This window comes from Marmota marmota, unplaced genomic scaffold (genome assembly GCF_001458135.2).
Source record: "Marmota marmota marmota unplaced genomic scaffold, marMar, whole genome shotgun sequence".
NCBI lineage: Eukaryota > Metazoa > Chordata > Mammalia > Rodentia > Sciuridae > Marmota > Marmota marmota.
In genome coordinates, this window is record NW_026000037.1 from 31,555,290 (window position 1) to 31,569,788 (window position 14,499).

The following is a 14,499-nucleotide window of genomic DNA, read 5'->3' on the forward strand; positions in this document are numbered from 1 at the left end:
GTATTATTTAGGATTAAATAATAGATTTTTTCCCCCAAGAAATCAATTAGTTTTAAATATCTCATTCCAAAAGAACTGGTGAACATTCCCAAGGCCTATAGACTGTTATATTTCTGATTATTAGGTTGAAATTTTATTCCTATGCTTCAAGTCAATGGTTTCTAACGTAGATTAAACTTGGGAATGCCAATTCCTTTAAAAATATACAGCCACTCCTCAGAAAAGGATAAAAAGTATGACTTGATGCTTTTCTGTTTGGTTGGTCAGATTAATTTTGCTTCAACCCTCTGAAACCAAAAATAAAAAATAAAAAAAAAACTTTTTCAATATATCAAGTTAAATTCATTTTTTGGTCATTTATTTTAGATTAAATATGGAGAGCTGGATTTCTTTAGGAAATTTTAAAAAGTTTTTAAACTACCTAGAGTATAGATAACTATTTTCTGATAGAAATTTGGCCATGCATATATTCTAATTAATTTATTAGGAGAATACTCAACTTTTTACTTTATGTATCATTAGCATTCCAAAATATTCTTTAAAATTATATGCATTGGCTATATCATAAACATGGAAATTCTATAGCAAATGCATTTTGACATTTATTTCCTCCACCATCAGATTCTTCAACAACAAAATATTTGTCAAATGGAAACCCATTGGAATGTTCATGTTGGGAATTGAAAAAATACCTTAAACATGTTTTCATTTCACTTTATGTTTTTCAAAGAGGCAGTAATCATAATAATAAACATTTTATCCAGGTTTTTTAAAAAATAAAAGTTTAAGTAATAAAATCCCTCTCCAATTTTTAAGATAGAGTGGTATTTTTAAAGGTGTTTGTGCCAAGGCAGCCATTTTGAGGGAGAATGACTTCATGTTGGTACAGGCATATTTAACTTTTAGTTTAAATTCTAACTTTCTTTGAATGCATCTATCTAGAATGAAGACAAGTGTTTCCTTTGAACAAGAATTGTTTTGACACACAGCCATAGAAGATAGAGAAAATCTATCACTATGTCTGATTGGTACTTTTTACTGCAAAGAATCCCTATAATCAGGAAGGTGTTGAAGACAGGGGAAGGGATCTATTTTATGGAAGGTGTGAAAATTTACAGCAGAAACATGAGTAAAGTAGATCATATTCAAGTATGGACTGGAAAAAGATACAGAGATCCCTGAACATTATAATCCTTAGAGAAAACCAAGATGTGTTCATGACGGGAAACCATAAATGCAGTTTATCTTTATAGTATTCCCTAGGCTCATAAAAAAATTGACAAGGTAACTAGCAAGTAAAGTCTTGGATCCAATATACTTGCAACCTACAAATCTCTGCCTATTCCTAACCTGAATGATAAGTAGCATTTAGAAAATGTAATTTCATTACAAAGAATACATTAAGAATATCATTCATCAAACACCCTAAGAGGATTTCATTCATATTCAATTAATTTTTTTAAAAACTCCCCCTCTTAATAATTCTAGATTAGTTAACATTTAAGTTTTCTACAATGTTCTCATGTATCTCTCCAATGTTATAGTTTAAATATATCAAGTCTCATTGATAGAATTTTTTAAACTATTTTTACTACAAATATTTTCATAGTACATTATGAAATTAAGAGAAAAAATATATTAAGAAATTATTATTTTTGTCTCAAGATATTTTAATGTCATCTTCAAGAAACACTGATCTGGATTCAGCTCCTTCCTAAATTTATCTGTTGGGTTTCTTTCCACTCTTTTTTCCTTCCTTATTCGCAGTCTGCATTGTTTCTTATTATTTTAAGACAATTTTTTTCTTTATTTTTCTATAATTTCCTTATCACCCAGTTGCAATTTGGGTTCAACGTGGGTAGGGAAGAACAAGAACGTAACCTCAAAGAATACAAACCTCCTCAAAGCAAAACTTTAATGATATTCTGTTGGCTACAAAGAACATAGACTTCAGTTCACCTTTTTGTGAGGGGAAAAAGATTAAAATTTTGACACATACATGACTGCCATATTTAGGTGATTTGTACACAGGCACATTAAAATGATAATAGCAACATGAACTTTAATTATTTGGAAATATGTTTCCACATGTTATGATATTCAAGAATTTAAAAGAGAACTAGCATCAGTCTCTCAATCCCTTTTCTTTTCAGAAAATTTGACAATTTAAAACATACTTCCTTTTAAGTCTTAATCCTTATCAAGCAATACTTTGATTTGATATGACATTGTTAGGTGACAAATTAGTTGATTCTAAGTGAATCTGATTTACTCTCCAATTTTGACTGTTAACAGTCACAAAGATCTTTCTCTTTTCACATGAGATGGAATCTAATAAGAACTGACATCTGTGTTAGTGTGACTCTGAATCAAAAATCAATATAAACTAAAAAACATACAATACATAATTAAAAGGCAAGTAGATATACATGGATTGAACTCTAAAGGTGAGTTGGTTTCAAGTACTTTTCTATTTAGTACAATGTTTTTAGCTTATACATTCACAAACAACAGAGGTAGACAGTTGTACAAACATTTTCTATCTAATGTGTACAGTTTAGAAAGCTTACCATTAGTCACTAAGTACTTAGAGAACCTAAAAGTGATTTCACAATTTTGGGGCATAAAACTAGTTCCCACACTATGGAGCACACAGGTGTTTTCATGTAACTATTATATTCCTCAAGGACAACTGACATAAGCATGTGCTGAAAGTTACATCTCATTAACCTCTTCCTTGAGTTTATATTCCTATATCTTCTGTTAAACATTTTAGTGGGGGAGGTCTGTCATAATGCAGCAGCACCTTCTTTTTTCAACTTTCAACAATATTTCTTTCTCTTATTCCTCCCCCCACTTTTTTTTCTCCCAAATGGGGCCCCCTCATTTTCATTTTGGTAACTAGCTATGGCAATTAGCTATTTGGAAAGATGTGTATACATACATCTTCATATATTTATATAAAGAGCAATAGGTTGTTGGCCTACCACTCTTTACTTGTGCTGCATGACAAAGTACTTCTTAGGATGGTATTGTTAAGGAAGAAAATGAATACTGAAATAAACAATGACAACTCAATTATTTTCTATGTGATTGGCTTATATCTTAGATGTTCCTTTCCTTCATGGAACTAAATGGCACTAAATACAATCCTTTAGTTATGTAATTTCCTCTCACAAGAAAGTTGGTTATCTTTATGCTCAACTTTTTTATTATATAAATAATTCCCTTCAAACATTCATTATGATCATTGTAGCAACAGCAGTCTCCCACATAAATATACACAAAACCCAGAGGACTTAGCTCCAGATGAGGTCAAATTTCTGGAGATAGGGAACTCCTTCAGAAAGAACCCAACAGCTCTAGTCTGCCAGTGCCATTATATTTTGCTAGCACACTGGGCTGAAAAGCTTCATTCTGTTCATCTGCTGCGGTCCAACTTCAAACAATCCTAAGAAAGGTTGAGAGCCGATTGTTCCAGATCAAACACATCATCATTTCAAGTTAGAGCTATGGGCTTCCATTTTATCAGTACAGTTTTCAACTATTTCACACCAACTTCAAGGCAAGTTAAGCAAGTTCAGAAGCTATCTGATTAGGTGACAATGATATGTTTAAAAGATTATCTCTAGCAAGTGTCAGATTTCCTAAAGGAACTCATATTAGTCCCACTGCTGGTAAAGGAAATGGCATGTGTGGGTATATTATAAAGAGTATGGTCTGGTTGCCAACAGCAGGTTGGATACAAACACTGCAATTCATTCCCCTGCTCTTTCCTATAATGAAGCAATAATTTTCAGTCAGTTCATAATTCGCTTCATATAAACAGAGACACTAAATCTCCCAATGCAACGTTTTGCCTGTTGGCTTGGCATTGACATCTGATATTTTCTTACTTGCTTTCCTTTATTCCTAATTAAACTTAAAAGTTGAACTATATTAGTCATATAAACTCATTTTATGATTTGCAAAACTAGATCTATGATACTTCTGATTTTACTTTAAGCAGTTAACCATTCCAACCCTGGTTCCTGTGTCCCAGATATTCATCTACTCTTTTTCCCTTTTTTTCATACGTGCATCCATTGTCAAAGGTTATTAAATTTGTGCAGGAATTACTGGTTTTCCAGATTAAAAGTTTACAGAATACAGGTTTATTATAATATCCACCTCCTCTCTCCTAGGGCTTCCCATACCACTTCCCTTCTAAACTTCTACCATTTATCAGCTACTGTAAGAAAAAAAACAAGAGTAAAGCACCAGGTTGGATCAAGGTACCCCAGTAGTGGGCAAGTCTCTTAAGGTACCATGGGGCTGGGTCAAGACCTTCTGAATCCGAGGAAAAAAAAAAGTCAAGTTCAAGCAGGTGCTTGCGCCCTAAAATGCTTCTAGGCTGATGACGCGAATCTCTCTGGATTCTGCCCCAGGAAGGGGCTACAGAAACCAAATGGGGTCTTGTAGGCTCTTTCACCTCTCCATAGACCCTGTATCCACCAGGTAATGAAGTTAACCCAGAAGCTAAGTTGAGGGCTGACCCGCTTAACCGGAAGAATCTGGAGCCCGCAAAAGCTCACGAGTTGAGAGCCAAAGCGAAGGGGAGTCTCATGGAAATGCGATTTCTGATCCCAACATCTGCAGCGCTTGGGATGCGCGGGCAGAAGCGCACAATCAAGTCCAAACGCTCCCGGAGGGTACAAAATCAAGACCCGTAAATGGCCAAAGGAGGGGGGGGAAACTGTGGGGGTGTCCAGAACTCTGGCACCTGGTTCAGAAATTCCCCCACCGCACCTCTTACCCCGAGAGGCCAGAGCACAGTGGCCAAATGGTCCCGGGGAGCGGGAACGGGGCTGCAAGGACTTAAGTTTCCACACTCACTTATCTACAAGCATCGCCCAGGAGCAAAGCCGAGGGAGAAAAGGGAGGTGGGTGTTCTCCTTACCTTGGTGGGCTCCCACGGTCAGCACCTTGGCGATAGGCAATAATCCCGAGAGAGTGAGTAAGGCGAGGAGAAACTCGGACATTGTGGTCCCCCGGAAAGGAAGGCTGCGCTGGAGACTGCTCGGCTGCACCCTTGGCCCGGCGGCGGCGGCAGCGGCGGCGACAGCGACGGCTCAGAGCCCGGAATTGAGCAGCGTCATTTACAAATGTCACTGGGAATTCTTCAGCTCAGTGAGTCCAGCTAGTCCGCCTTCTCCTGCCTGGAGCAGGATGTGGAAGGTGTAAGGATGCGCGCGTGCGGGAGACTGAGTGTGTGTGAGCGCGAGCGAGCCGCTCGTGTGTCTTGACTTTTCAATGCAGGGTACGTCTGATCTTACATCACGCAAGAGGGGCAGTGAGAGATGCCAGAGGATGGGAATTCACTGATTAATCACCGAATCCACCACACACCCCTTCGTGGTCCACATAAATCACATCTATTACTTAGTAAGAGGCATTTAACACAACAGGAAAATACCACCACAAACTGAGAACGCCACAAATCACAATTATTTCAGTCTCCTTGAAGGGAAAGTAACTCCAAGCTGGTTCTGTAGGGAATTGGGTCTTTAGAGAAGGGGGAGAATTCTGCAATGGGCTGAGCCAGCCAGGCGCCTAGAACGCTCTGCATTTACCAGCCAGCTGAGAATTATCAGCACTGGGCTGCTTCTCTGGGCAAATCGGATTTGATCCCTTCGGTCCTTGGAAGATTCCTAGGAAGGAAAGACAAGCCAAGTAACTGAGCTTCTTAGTGAAATGGTTTCCTCCACTTAACAGTATCGCAGTGCTTTCTGAATTGCACTTTTAACTTTTATGCTGAACAGCACTTGGGGACAGGCATGCAAAATTTAGTGACTCAGCAGAAACAAAACCAAAACACCCCCAAAAGTCACTACCATTTCCTAAGACTGGAAGGTGAATGGAAATGACTATTGAGTTCCCTAAGCAGAAACAATTGGCAGTGTGTTTTGTAGTGGGTTTCTCTTTTTAAGAGGGTGCCTCCAGCCATTTTAAACAGGTTTTGAGGTGGGTTTGATGTTACTTTGTTTTGTTTCCTTTTTCTAAACAGTACAGTGGTAATTTTGGAACTTTTCCAAACCATCAAAGGCATCAGAATGAATCAGTGGAATTAAAAATAAAAGTTGTGTGACCACTTAAGTTTTCAATATGATCATCCAAGTGTCTAAAATTTTACTTTGCCATTCAAAAATAGCTGTGTAGTTCAAACTCAGAAGTCTGAATAGTTGAAGGTTTACTTTCTTCATAAAGCACCAGTAATTTGTCCAGCAACAAATTGAAAAAAAAAGTTTTATATTCAATATTTCAAAATGTGAGATGAGTAGAAGGGAAAATTGTAACAAAGAAACAAAACTAAGCAAAAGGATAATTGAAAAGAAGGCTATTTTAAGCACTTCATGCAGTTTACTGATTGAGACTTATAGATGAATGTCAGCACTATGAACTAGTTGTTTATGTAAATAAAATTATCCAGACACACCTTTTAGATGCTCCATTGAACTCATTAAAATTAGACTAGATCAAAGAATATAGAGGTGATGCCACAGAACATTGCCAAGAATCTCTGAATTTCATCTTTTCATAGTTACCATGATTGTAAAGGCATTATCTATGTCAATATTTCCATATTTTAGAATGTAGTTTATATTTCCTTGTAAACCAAATGATTTAGTGACTAAAATATAATTCCATCTATATTTTAAAGAGTGTGCTTTTTCCTTTTAGCTGTTACTCATACAATTTTCCATAGATTTTTTTTATAATAAAATGTATTACATAGAGAGATTCTTCCTCTTTGAATTCATTTCAAAATTTTACAACTTAAAAATGAGTGAAGGGGGCTAGGGATGTGGCTCAAGCAGTAACACGCTCTCCTGGCATACGCGGGGCACTGGGTTTGATCCTCAGCACCACATAAAAATAAAAAGATGTTGTGTCCACCGAAAACTAAAAAATAAATATTAAAAAGTTCTCTCTCTTTCTCTCTCTCTCTCAAAAAAAATGAGTGAAGGTGTGAAAAAATGAGAGAAAGAGAAAGAGATAATGTGAAAGTTATAAATATATTTTTCTTAAGAGTCCATGTCCCATTATGTTCTATGAAGTACTTATTCATTGGGAAAAAAAGTAAGCAGTTATCTTTTCTACAGGGTCCCATTTAATCCACTACGTGGTCAGCTATTATGAAATATCTATCCACTTGTGTATTGGCAAGAGATAAGGTGCTCTCACAAACCATGCTAAAAACATCCAAATTCTTCCTTTTCTATGCTATTACTACCAGTACCCTTCTACCTACACATTGCAAGAAAAGGAAAAACAGCCAGTTTCCATATGTTCCACTAAAGTCACTCAGCAGGTAAAAATGCTACAGTGCAATGAGCAAGCATCAGTAGACTCATCAACTTTAGCAATAGATGGAGCAGTCCGGGATTGCACCATTGGCTTAGAAATGGAAAAAATCATTGAATATAATCAGAGAACCAAACTCCTAAGAGATATTGTATTCTTCATGTACCATACTTAATACATACAGGGGTCACTGATATTAAACCTATTTAATGAATTAAACAAAATAAAAAACCATATGATCTCTTTTAAATCATTTGGTTGATATTTTTCATTAAATGGAAGAAAATCAAGGATACATTATTCAAACATTGTGACAAAGTAGTAAAGCCAAATAAGAAATTTTTAAAAGTTGTCATCAAATAGACAATCAAGTATGAAAAATGACTCAAAATAGTGCTATAAAATGGTGTAGAAAATATATAAGCCAGAATGCCAATGAAAGGTGACTTGTTATATTTAATGTCCACTATGAGTTTCAATGAAGTATTATAAATAAAATAAAATTTGAAGATTGATTTTAAGAAAGCAAGTGGCTGTGATTAATAAAAATCAAAATGATATAAAAATTTTCTACAGCAATTTTGACATGGACATAACATACATCTAAATACCTGTCACAAAGAATATTAGATAATAATATAATAAGGACATTTATCCACATCCCAATTAGTATATATAACAATTTATCCATAAAATATAATGAATAGTTGAAATATTTAACATAAGATATATATACTCCAAAACTGAAATGAAATAGGTTAAAATTTCTATTCCAAACCAAATCATTTGTATAACGTGGATCTTCTTCCCAATGGCCATTGAAAATGACCAGTTTATCAATATTTATATTTATTTATATTTATCAATATTTATATTTATAAATATGAGTGAGTGAAGCTGATTAAAAAGTCTACCAAATTTGAGCCTTAAAATTAAATCACTTATGCTTATATGTTGAATGACCATTTAGTTTTAATGGATGAAGAATTGCTGGGAAACCATAATTTTCTACAAAATACTTGTATTTCTCCCTAATGTCTTGATGAAAAAGGATATTAATAAAGTATGCTGTTAGTGAATAAAGAATACCTAGAGTTACTGTTCAAATTTGTTTGTTCTTATGGCTCATTATAATTTCTTCTTTCTAATCAGAGTTATTAACACTGACAAGTTAAATAAATTAATTCATCAAGCTATAGAATATTATGAAATATTTCAATGAGATAAATTATACAAAGCAGAACCAATCATTCTTCCTTTCTGCTGTAAAACAACATAGGAATATTAATTATCAGTCAGTGATAATCTTATACTTTCCAATTAGAGTTATGCTTTGCATACATGTGATCAAACATCAGATTTCACTTCTGCTAACTTGTTTTGTGTGTGTGAAGTTGTGTTTCTTAACATAGTTGATAACAATTCATGTGCTACACACCTGAAAGTGGTACAGTACAAAGAGGGCTTTTGTATAAACAAACTGGGGCTGACAGTTTGCCTCCTTTAAGAGGTGTGTGAAGGAGAGTTGGCCTAGAAGTTAGGTTGCTAGGGATTTCTTTAGCTATCCTTCCAAGGGTTGCTGAGTTTCATACCCCGCCTTTTCAGATAGAAAAGTTGCCAGGCAGCAGCAGAGAGGGGATGAGAAGAAGGAAGGGAAAAAGAGAGAGAAATAGAAAATATTTCAAGAAACATTATCACATTATCAATGCTTTAAAATGGAAACAGAGTTACTGTAGACAATGCCTTTAAGAAAAAGACTTTATATTCCCCTTCACAAACTGTGTCATGGATATATTTTGCGTATTTATAACTGCTGTCTTTTGAAAATGTACACTGTTAGTAGCCTACTCTTTCAACTGGGTTTTGGGATTTGATTTGGTTAGAACATTTTGTTGCAACATTAACTGCCACCACTTGCAAAGTATTTGAGGGGTATATACAACTTAAGAAAAATGCATAGCAATGCAATTATCTAATTAAGTCTGGGAAGTAAAACTACTTATAACCAAGTTAAATCATCCTCTCTTTAAGTACTCCCAGTGCTCTGTACTATCATTATTTGTAAATATTGTAAGATAAATGTATTATGTATTATGTAGGAAGCATAACTGATAATTATAACTTTCAAATATCAGTTAAAATTTTAAGACTGGTGGTTGTTTTAGATTTTCTTTGACTCTTATTGGATAAACTTTTGTCATTAGGAAACAAAGGAGTCCTTACTGATTTATACAACATTAGCAGGCAACTATAAATATGAAAATCGCTCATTTTATTTTTAATAAATTAACTTTCATAATAATATTGCATCAAGATACAAATTATCTTTTGCTTTTGTTGTTGTTGTTGTTTTCATTTTGTTTGTTTGTTTTCATATAAGGAATTAAACCCAGGGGGACTTTACCACTGAGCTAAATTCAGCCCCTATTTTTTTTTTTTAATCTTAGATTCAAAGAATTTATAAGACCAAATGACTACTCAAAAACCATTGCCTTCAAAGAGTTAAGAAGCACTGACATGGAAGGCTGTCACCAACTGAGACTGTGGATGTCTTATTACTCATGTTACAAAGAGCTATAGAAAGACACAGCTTTTTTAGTTTGAGACAGGATCTCACTAAGCTGCTTACTTGCTCACTGAAGTGTGATGGTTGATCTCAAACTTGAGATCCTCCTTGCTTGGTCTCTCAAACTTCTGGGATTACAGGTGTGCTCTCCCACACCTGGCTAATTTTGCCTCTTATACGTGATCAGAAGGCACAATCAGTAACATTGCTATCCATGTATATGTAATACAGAAAGGTAAACATGTCACCAAATCCTGTCACTCTGTTCATGTGAAAGTCACCCTTAGGTTTAAAGTTATTTGCTGATTATAACACTTGGTATTTTGGGTGCATTTAGAACCTAACAGACCTGTGGTCAAGGTGAGCTCCCTGGTCACCCTCACCAGTTGCTAGAGCAGCCTCAGGAAATGGTACTGAAGGTTGTCTGTCAGTGGCTCCTGGTTAGGTGCATTTTTAGTAGACCCTGATGATACTTACCTACCTGCTGATTCTGATCTTTGGCTTTTAGTCCTCACCTCACCACTTCTTTACTGTATTTAGAAACTTTTAGATTGTTGGAATGGGAAGGAACATTGAAATCATCTATTCCAATTTACGGTATTTAACATATGAGAATCTTGAAAGACAGGCAAGGGGACTAGTCTGGGACCACACATTTCATAAATGTCAGAACTAGTACTTGAATAAAGTTACCTGACACTGTTACCATGTAGTTGGACTTATTGGTTTTCTTTTTCGATGTTTTCTCCCTACGGAGTGATAGCTTAAAAGATATGAATTCAATATTCATTTACTAAAAATTTATGTGTTATATGTCAGGCACTGTATTCAGCACTGTACATATAATAATGAGATGAGACATGGCCCTTGCCTGAAAAAAAAAAGGGGGTACAATCTAGATCAAATATTATATATGTGCCAAAGCATTGACTTTCCAGGATTTAGTAGAAACTATGCTGTCAAAAATCACAGGTACAGGGCTGGGGATGTGGCTCAAGTGGTAGCACGCTCGTCTAGCATGCGTGCGGCCCGGGTCGATCCTCAGCACCACATACCAACAAAGATGTTGTGTCTGCCAATAACTAACTAACTAACTAAATAAATAAATATGTTAAAAAAAAAAATCACAGGTACAGGGGCTGGGGTTGTAGCTGAGTGGTAGAGTGCCTGCCTTGCACGCATGAAGCCATGGGTTTGATCCTCAGCACCACATAAAAATAAACAAATAAAAACAAAGATATTATGTCCATCTACAACTAAAATAAATAAATAAAATTTTTAAAAAATCACAGGCACAATGTAAGAAGACCACTACCCAAGAATACCCCTAAAGTCAGTACTCCATCTTTCTTGGAAAATATCTTTATAGTCGTAGAGAAATTTAAGATTTCCATTAGAATTAGATCACAATCAAGAAATAACAAAATATATTTAAGTATATTGAGTTTTAGAACATGCATTTTTCATCATTTGGCACACCATACATATTTTGATATAAAACGTGATAGCAAATTCAGACATATTTAGAATTCAGAACACAGAAATGTTGTCAGTGATAACTCTTAATGGATTTATCAGATTTTGAGGATTTTATGTTGTGGATTCACATAAAACCAGAAGACAAAAGAACTTGGGAAAGCCTTTTTCACCTTTTATTCATTTATTTATTTTTATTATAGCTTTTATTTGGAGACTTATTTGAGACTTAAGCATCTAACCCACTTTATTTAATAATATAATATAAATCCATATTTTTCTCGCTTACTTTGTGGATAGCCTTTGGCATCTCATAATTTCCAAACAAAAAACAAATTTCTCATTCTTTTCATTATAAACTTTCTCCTAGTAGATATCGAGAGACAATTGGCCTTACTATTGATTAATGACTTTTCAATTCTTCCCTTGAACTTGTTAATCTTTCCTATATCTGCTGTTCCAGGGTCCTTTCTGTCAGGGAACACACCTTATATCTGAAGTAAACAGGATAATACAATAACAAAGAGGTTAGACACAGTCAATTGACAGAGAGCTGAGAAACAGAATACAAGAATCACCTTAATTGTACTTCAACTATAAATACTTTAATAAAATGAGCTGCTATTAAAGTGTAAAAAAGACTTGGGAGCTAAGGTATTTATGTCAATTATAGTTCCTTTTTGTTTTGTTTCATTTTACTTTAGAGGGGACAGTTGTTTTTCTTTGTTACATTTGGTTTCATATTATTATTTCTTTCTCTCTCAGAAATAGCCTTCACATAGTAAACTAAAATATAAAATAGTAAAGAGTAGCAAAATATAAAATCACAATTAAAGAGAGAGAGAGAGAGAGAGCGAGAGAGAGAGAGAGAGAGAGGAAGAAACCCAAATGTTTCTTAGAAATGTACCACACTCAATACTGGGAGCTGCTGTAGGGGACTGTCAACAGTTCCCTTTGGCACAGTGCCTGTCATGGAGTAAGTACTAAATAAGTGTGTGGTAAGTGGCATTTACTCAGAGTCACGTTTTTACATATTTAAAAGTTGGCTTTGAAGAAAAACTTACAGAACCAACTTTTCGAAAACATTATTTATTTTTAAGCAAAAAGAAAATTCATTTCTCTCAGATCGAAAATGTCTCTTGCCCTCTAAAAGTGTTTTTCTACTATGAAAATTATACTTTTTAATCACCATAAAAACTTAAATGCAAAAAGAGCTTTTTAGCCCAGAACAGAATGCCCTAATTTTATGTCAAGCCTCTCTTTGTAGGAAGAAAAATAGTGACATTTGGACCTAGATATATTTATCAAGATTTGTGAAAATGTGTGATTTTATGCAGGAATCCTGGCAAAGTTAAATTATAGTTGAAAGACCATTAAATGCTTTTATGACTTTTCACTGCTACATTCTGCATTGTAAATAGACTTTACCAAGAGTATCATTCACATCGTTTTGCAAACCCCACTAAATGAAAACAACCACAAAAATAAGTTTTTACGATAAAGCTGTTCACACATACACAATAGAAAGTGTAGAAAAGCATGAATTAGCAATGTTTGGACATAGGAAGACCAAGAATGTATTTTGTCACTCAAAATTTATATTTTAGTTTGTGATAAAATTAATCCATTTAAAAAAGAAGTATCTATTTTATACTTTTAGGTAGCTATCAATCCTAATTTATTATACTAAAATATTCTCTTTCTCCTTGTCAAAACAAAGTGAACAAAATTGGTGAGAAATAATTTCTATGTTTTTTACATGGCTCTAAAAACTATATTACAATTAATTGAAAAACACGTGTATATATTTACATGCTTGGGTGTATATGTGAGTGTGTGTGTGTATGTGTGTTTATTTATATAACCAAAAATTGACCTAACTGCAGAGACTACATAAAATTTATTATAGGATTGTGGATAGCAGTTTTCACATTTTTATGCAAAATTAATGAGATTAATCAGTTTGGAAATTTACACAATGACATATCAAACTATTGGGGAAATACTTAGAAAAAATAACATATGCTGTTGTCATCTACAATAGAATATACTAAAGGGTGATGAATCACCACGCCTGAATTTGGTTGGGAATTTTCTAGAACCAATCATGTTATGACTCGTAGGTTGCATGTGAAAGCAAGTTATATCGTCATGGATGTTAGAGTAGCAAATGTCTGCCTCTGAAGGAAGCTCACTTGGCTCTCTATACCTCCACACTTTATATATTTTTAAAATTCACACACATATATTCATATTTTTATATTTATATACATGTATATGTAAATAAATATATAGTCAATGAAACTTCATTTTATTTATTTATTTATATGTGGTGCTGAGAATTGAACCCAGTACCTCACACTTGCCAGGCAAGTGGTCTACCACTGAGCCACAACTCCAACACACTTTATATTTTTGATCGGTACAGTTTCCAAAACAAAAATACAAAACATGGTCCAATAAATATAATTATTGAGCAAAAGGAAGAATATTTTTAATCAAGATTATTTCAGAAAATCCTATCTCTGACCATAATAACATCATTCAATACAAGAAACTCAGTTACCGATTGTTTGCATTCTCTTACTTAAAGTTTGATGCTTAAAAAGTACATCAAGAACCTGAGACCCTTCTCAAATTATTGTTAGGGATTAATGTTATGTTAGCCAGTTTTATGAGAGAAAACATTTATGTATCTACATCTTATGGGGAGCAAGATTAATAACTTGCTTCATGTTGTATATACAGGTAATATAATTCAATCAGCATACCTGCATACAGGTGTCTCAAGTTAGTGAATTGACAAATGGTATAGAAAATGACTTTATTCTTTACAAACATGAAACAAACGAGCAAATTAATGAAGTAATGTGCTTAGTACTCACATGTGCTTGTTTTCAAATCAAAAGCACAAATTGAGTTCTCTTCTATGAAAGTAACAAAACATGCTCTGAATGAGGGGCACTGTGAAGTGCTTTGGTGGAAATTCAATGGGAGATTAGTAGTTTATGTGCTTAATAGGGTTTATGTCACTATCCTGAGGGTACCTAAAGGTCTATTTCTTCAGTGGCCATGATATGAACCATATTAAAATAAATAAGCAACTTACTTTT

The 14,499-nt window shown here is 34.4% G+C and overlaps 1 protein-coding gene across 1 annotated transcript in view; it reads right to left on the bottom strand.

Annotated features, from left to right (window-relative positions):
* Positions 1 to 5,844, bottom strand: part of Lrp1b (LDL receptor related protein 1B) — a 1,807,788-nt gene extending 1,801,944 nt beyond the window's left edge. The window contains exon 1 of the mRNA XM_015479144.2: positions 4,940 to 5,844. Within this exon, the coding sequence (XP_015334630.1) occupies positions 4,940 to 5,021 (82 nt within the window). The 5' untranslated portion in view covers positions 5,022 to 5,844. The remainder of the gene's footprint in view (positions 1 to 4,939) is intronic.
* Between the last annotated feature and the right edge of the window lie 8,655 nt (positions 5,845 to 14,499).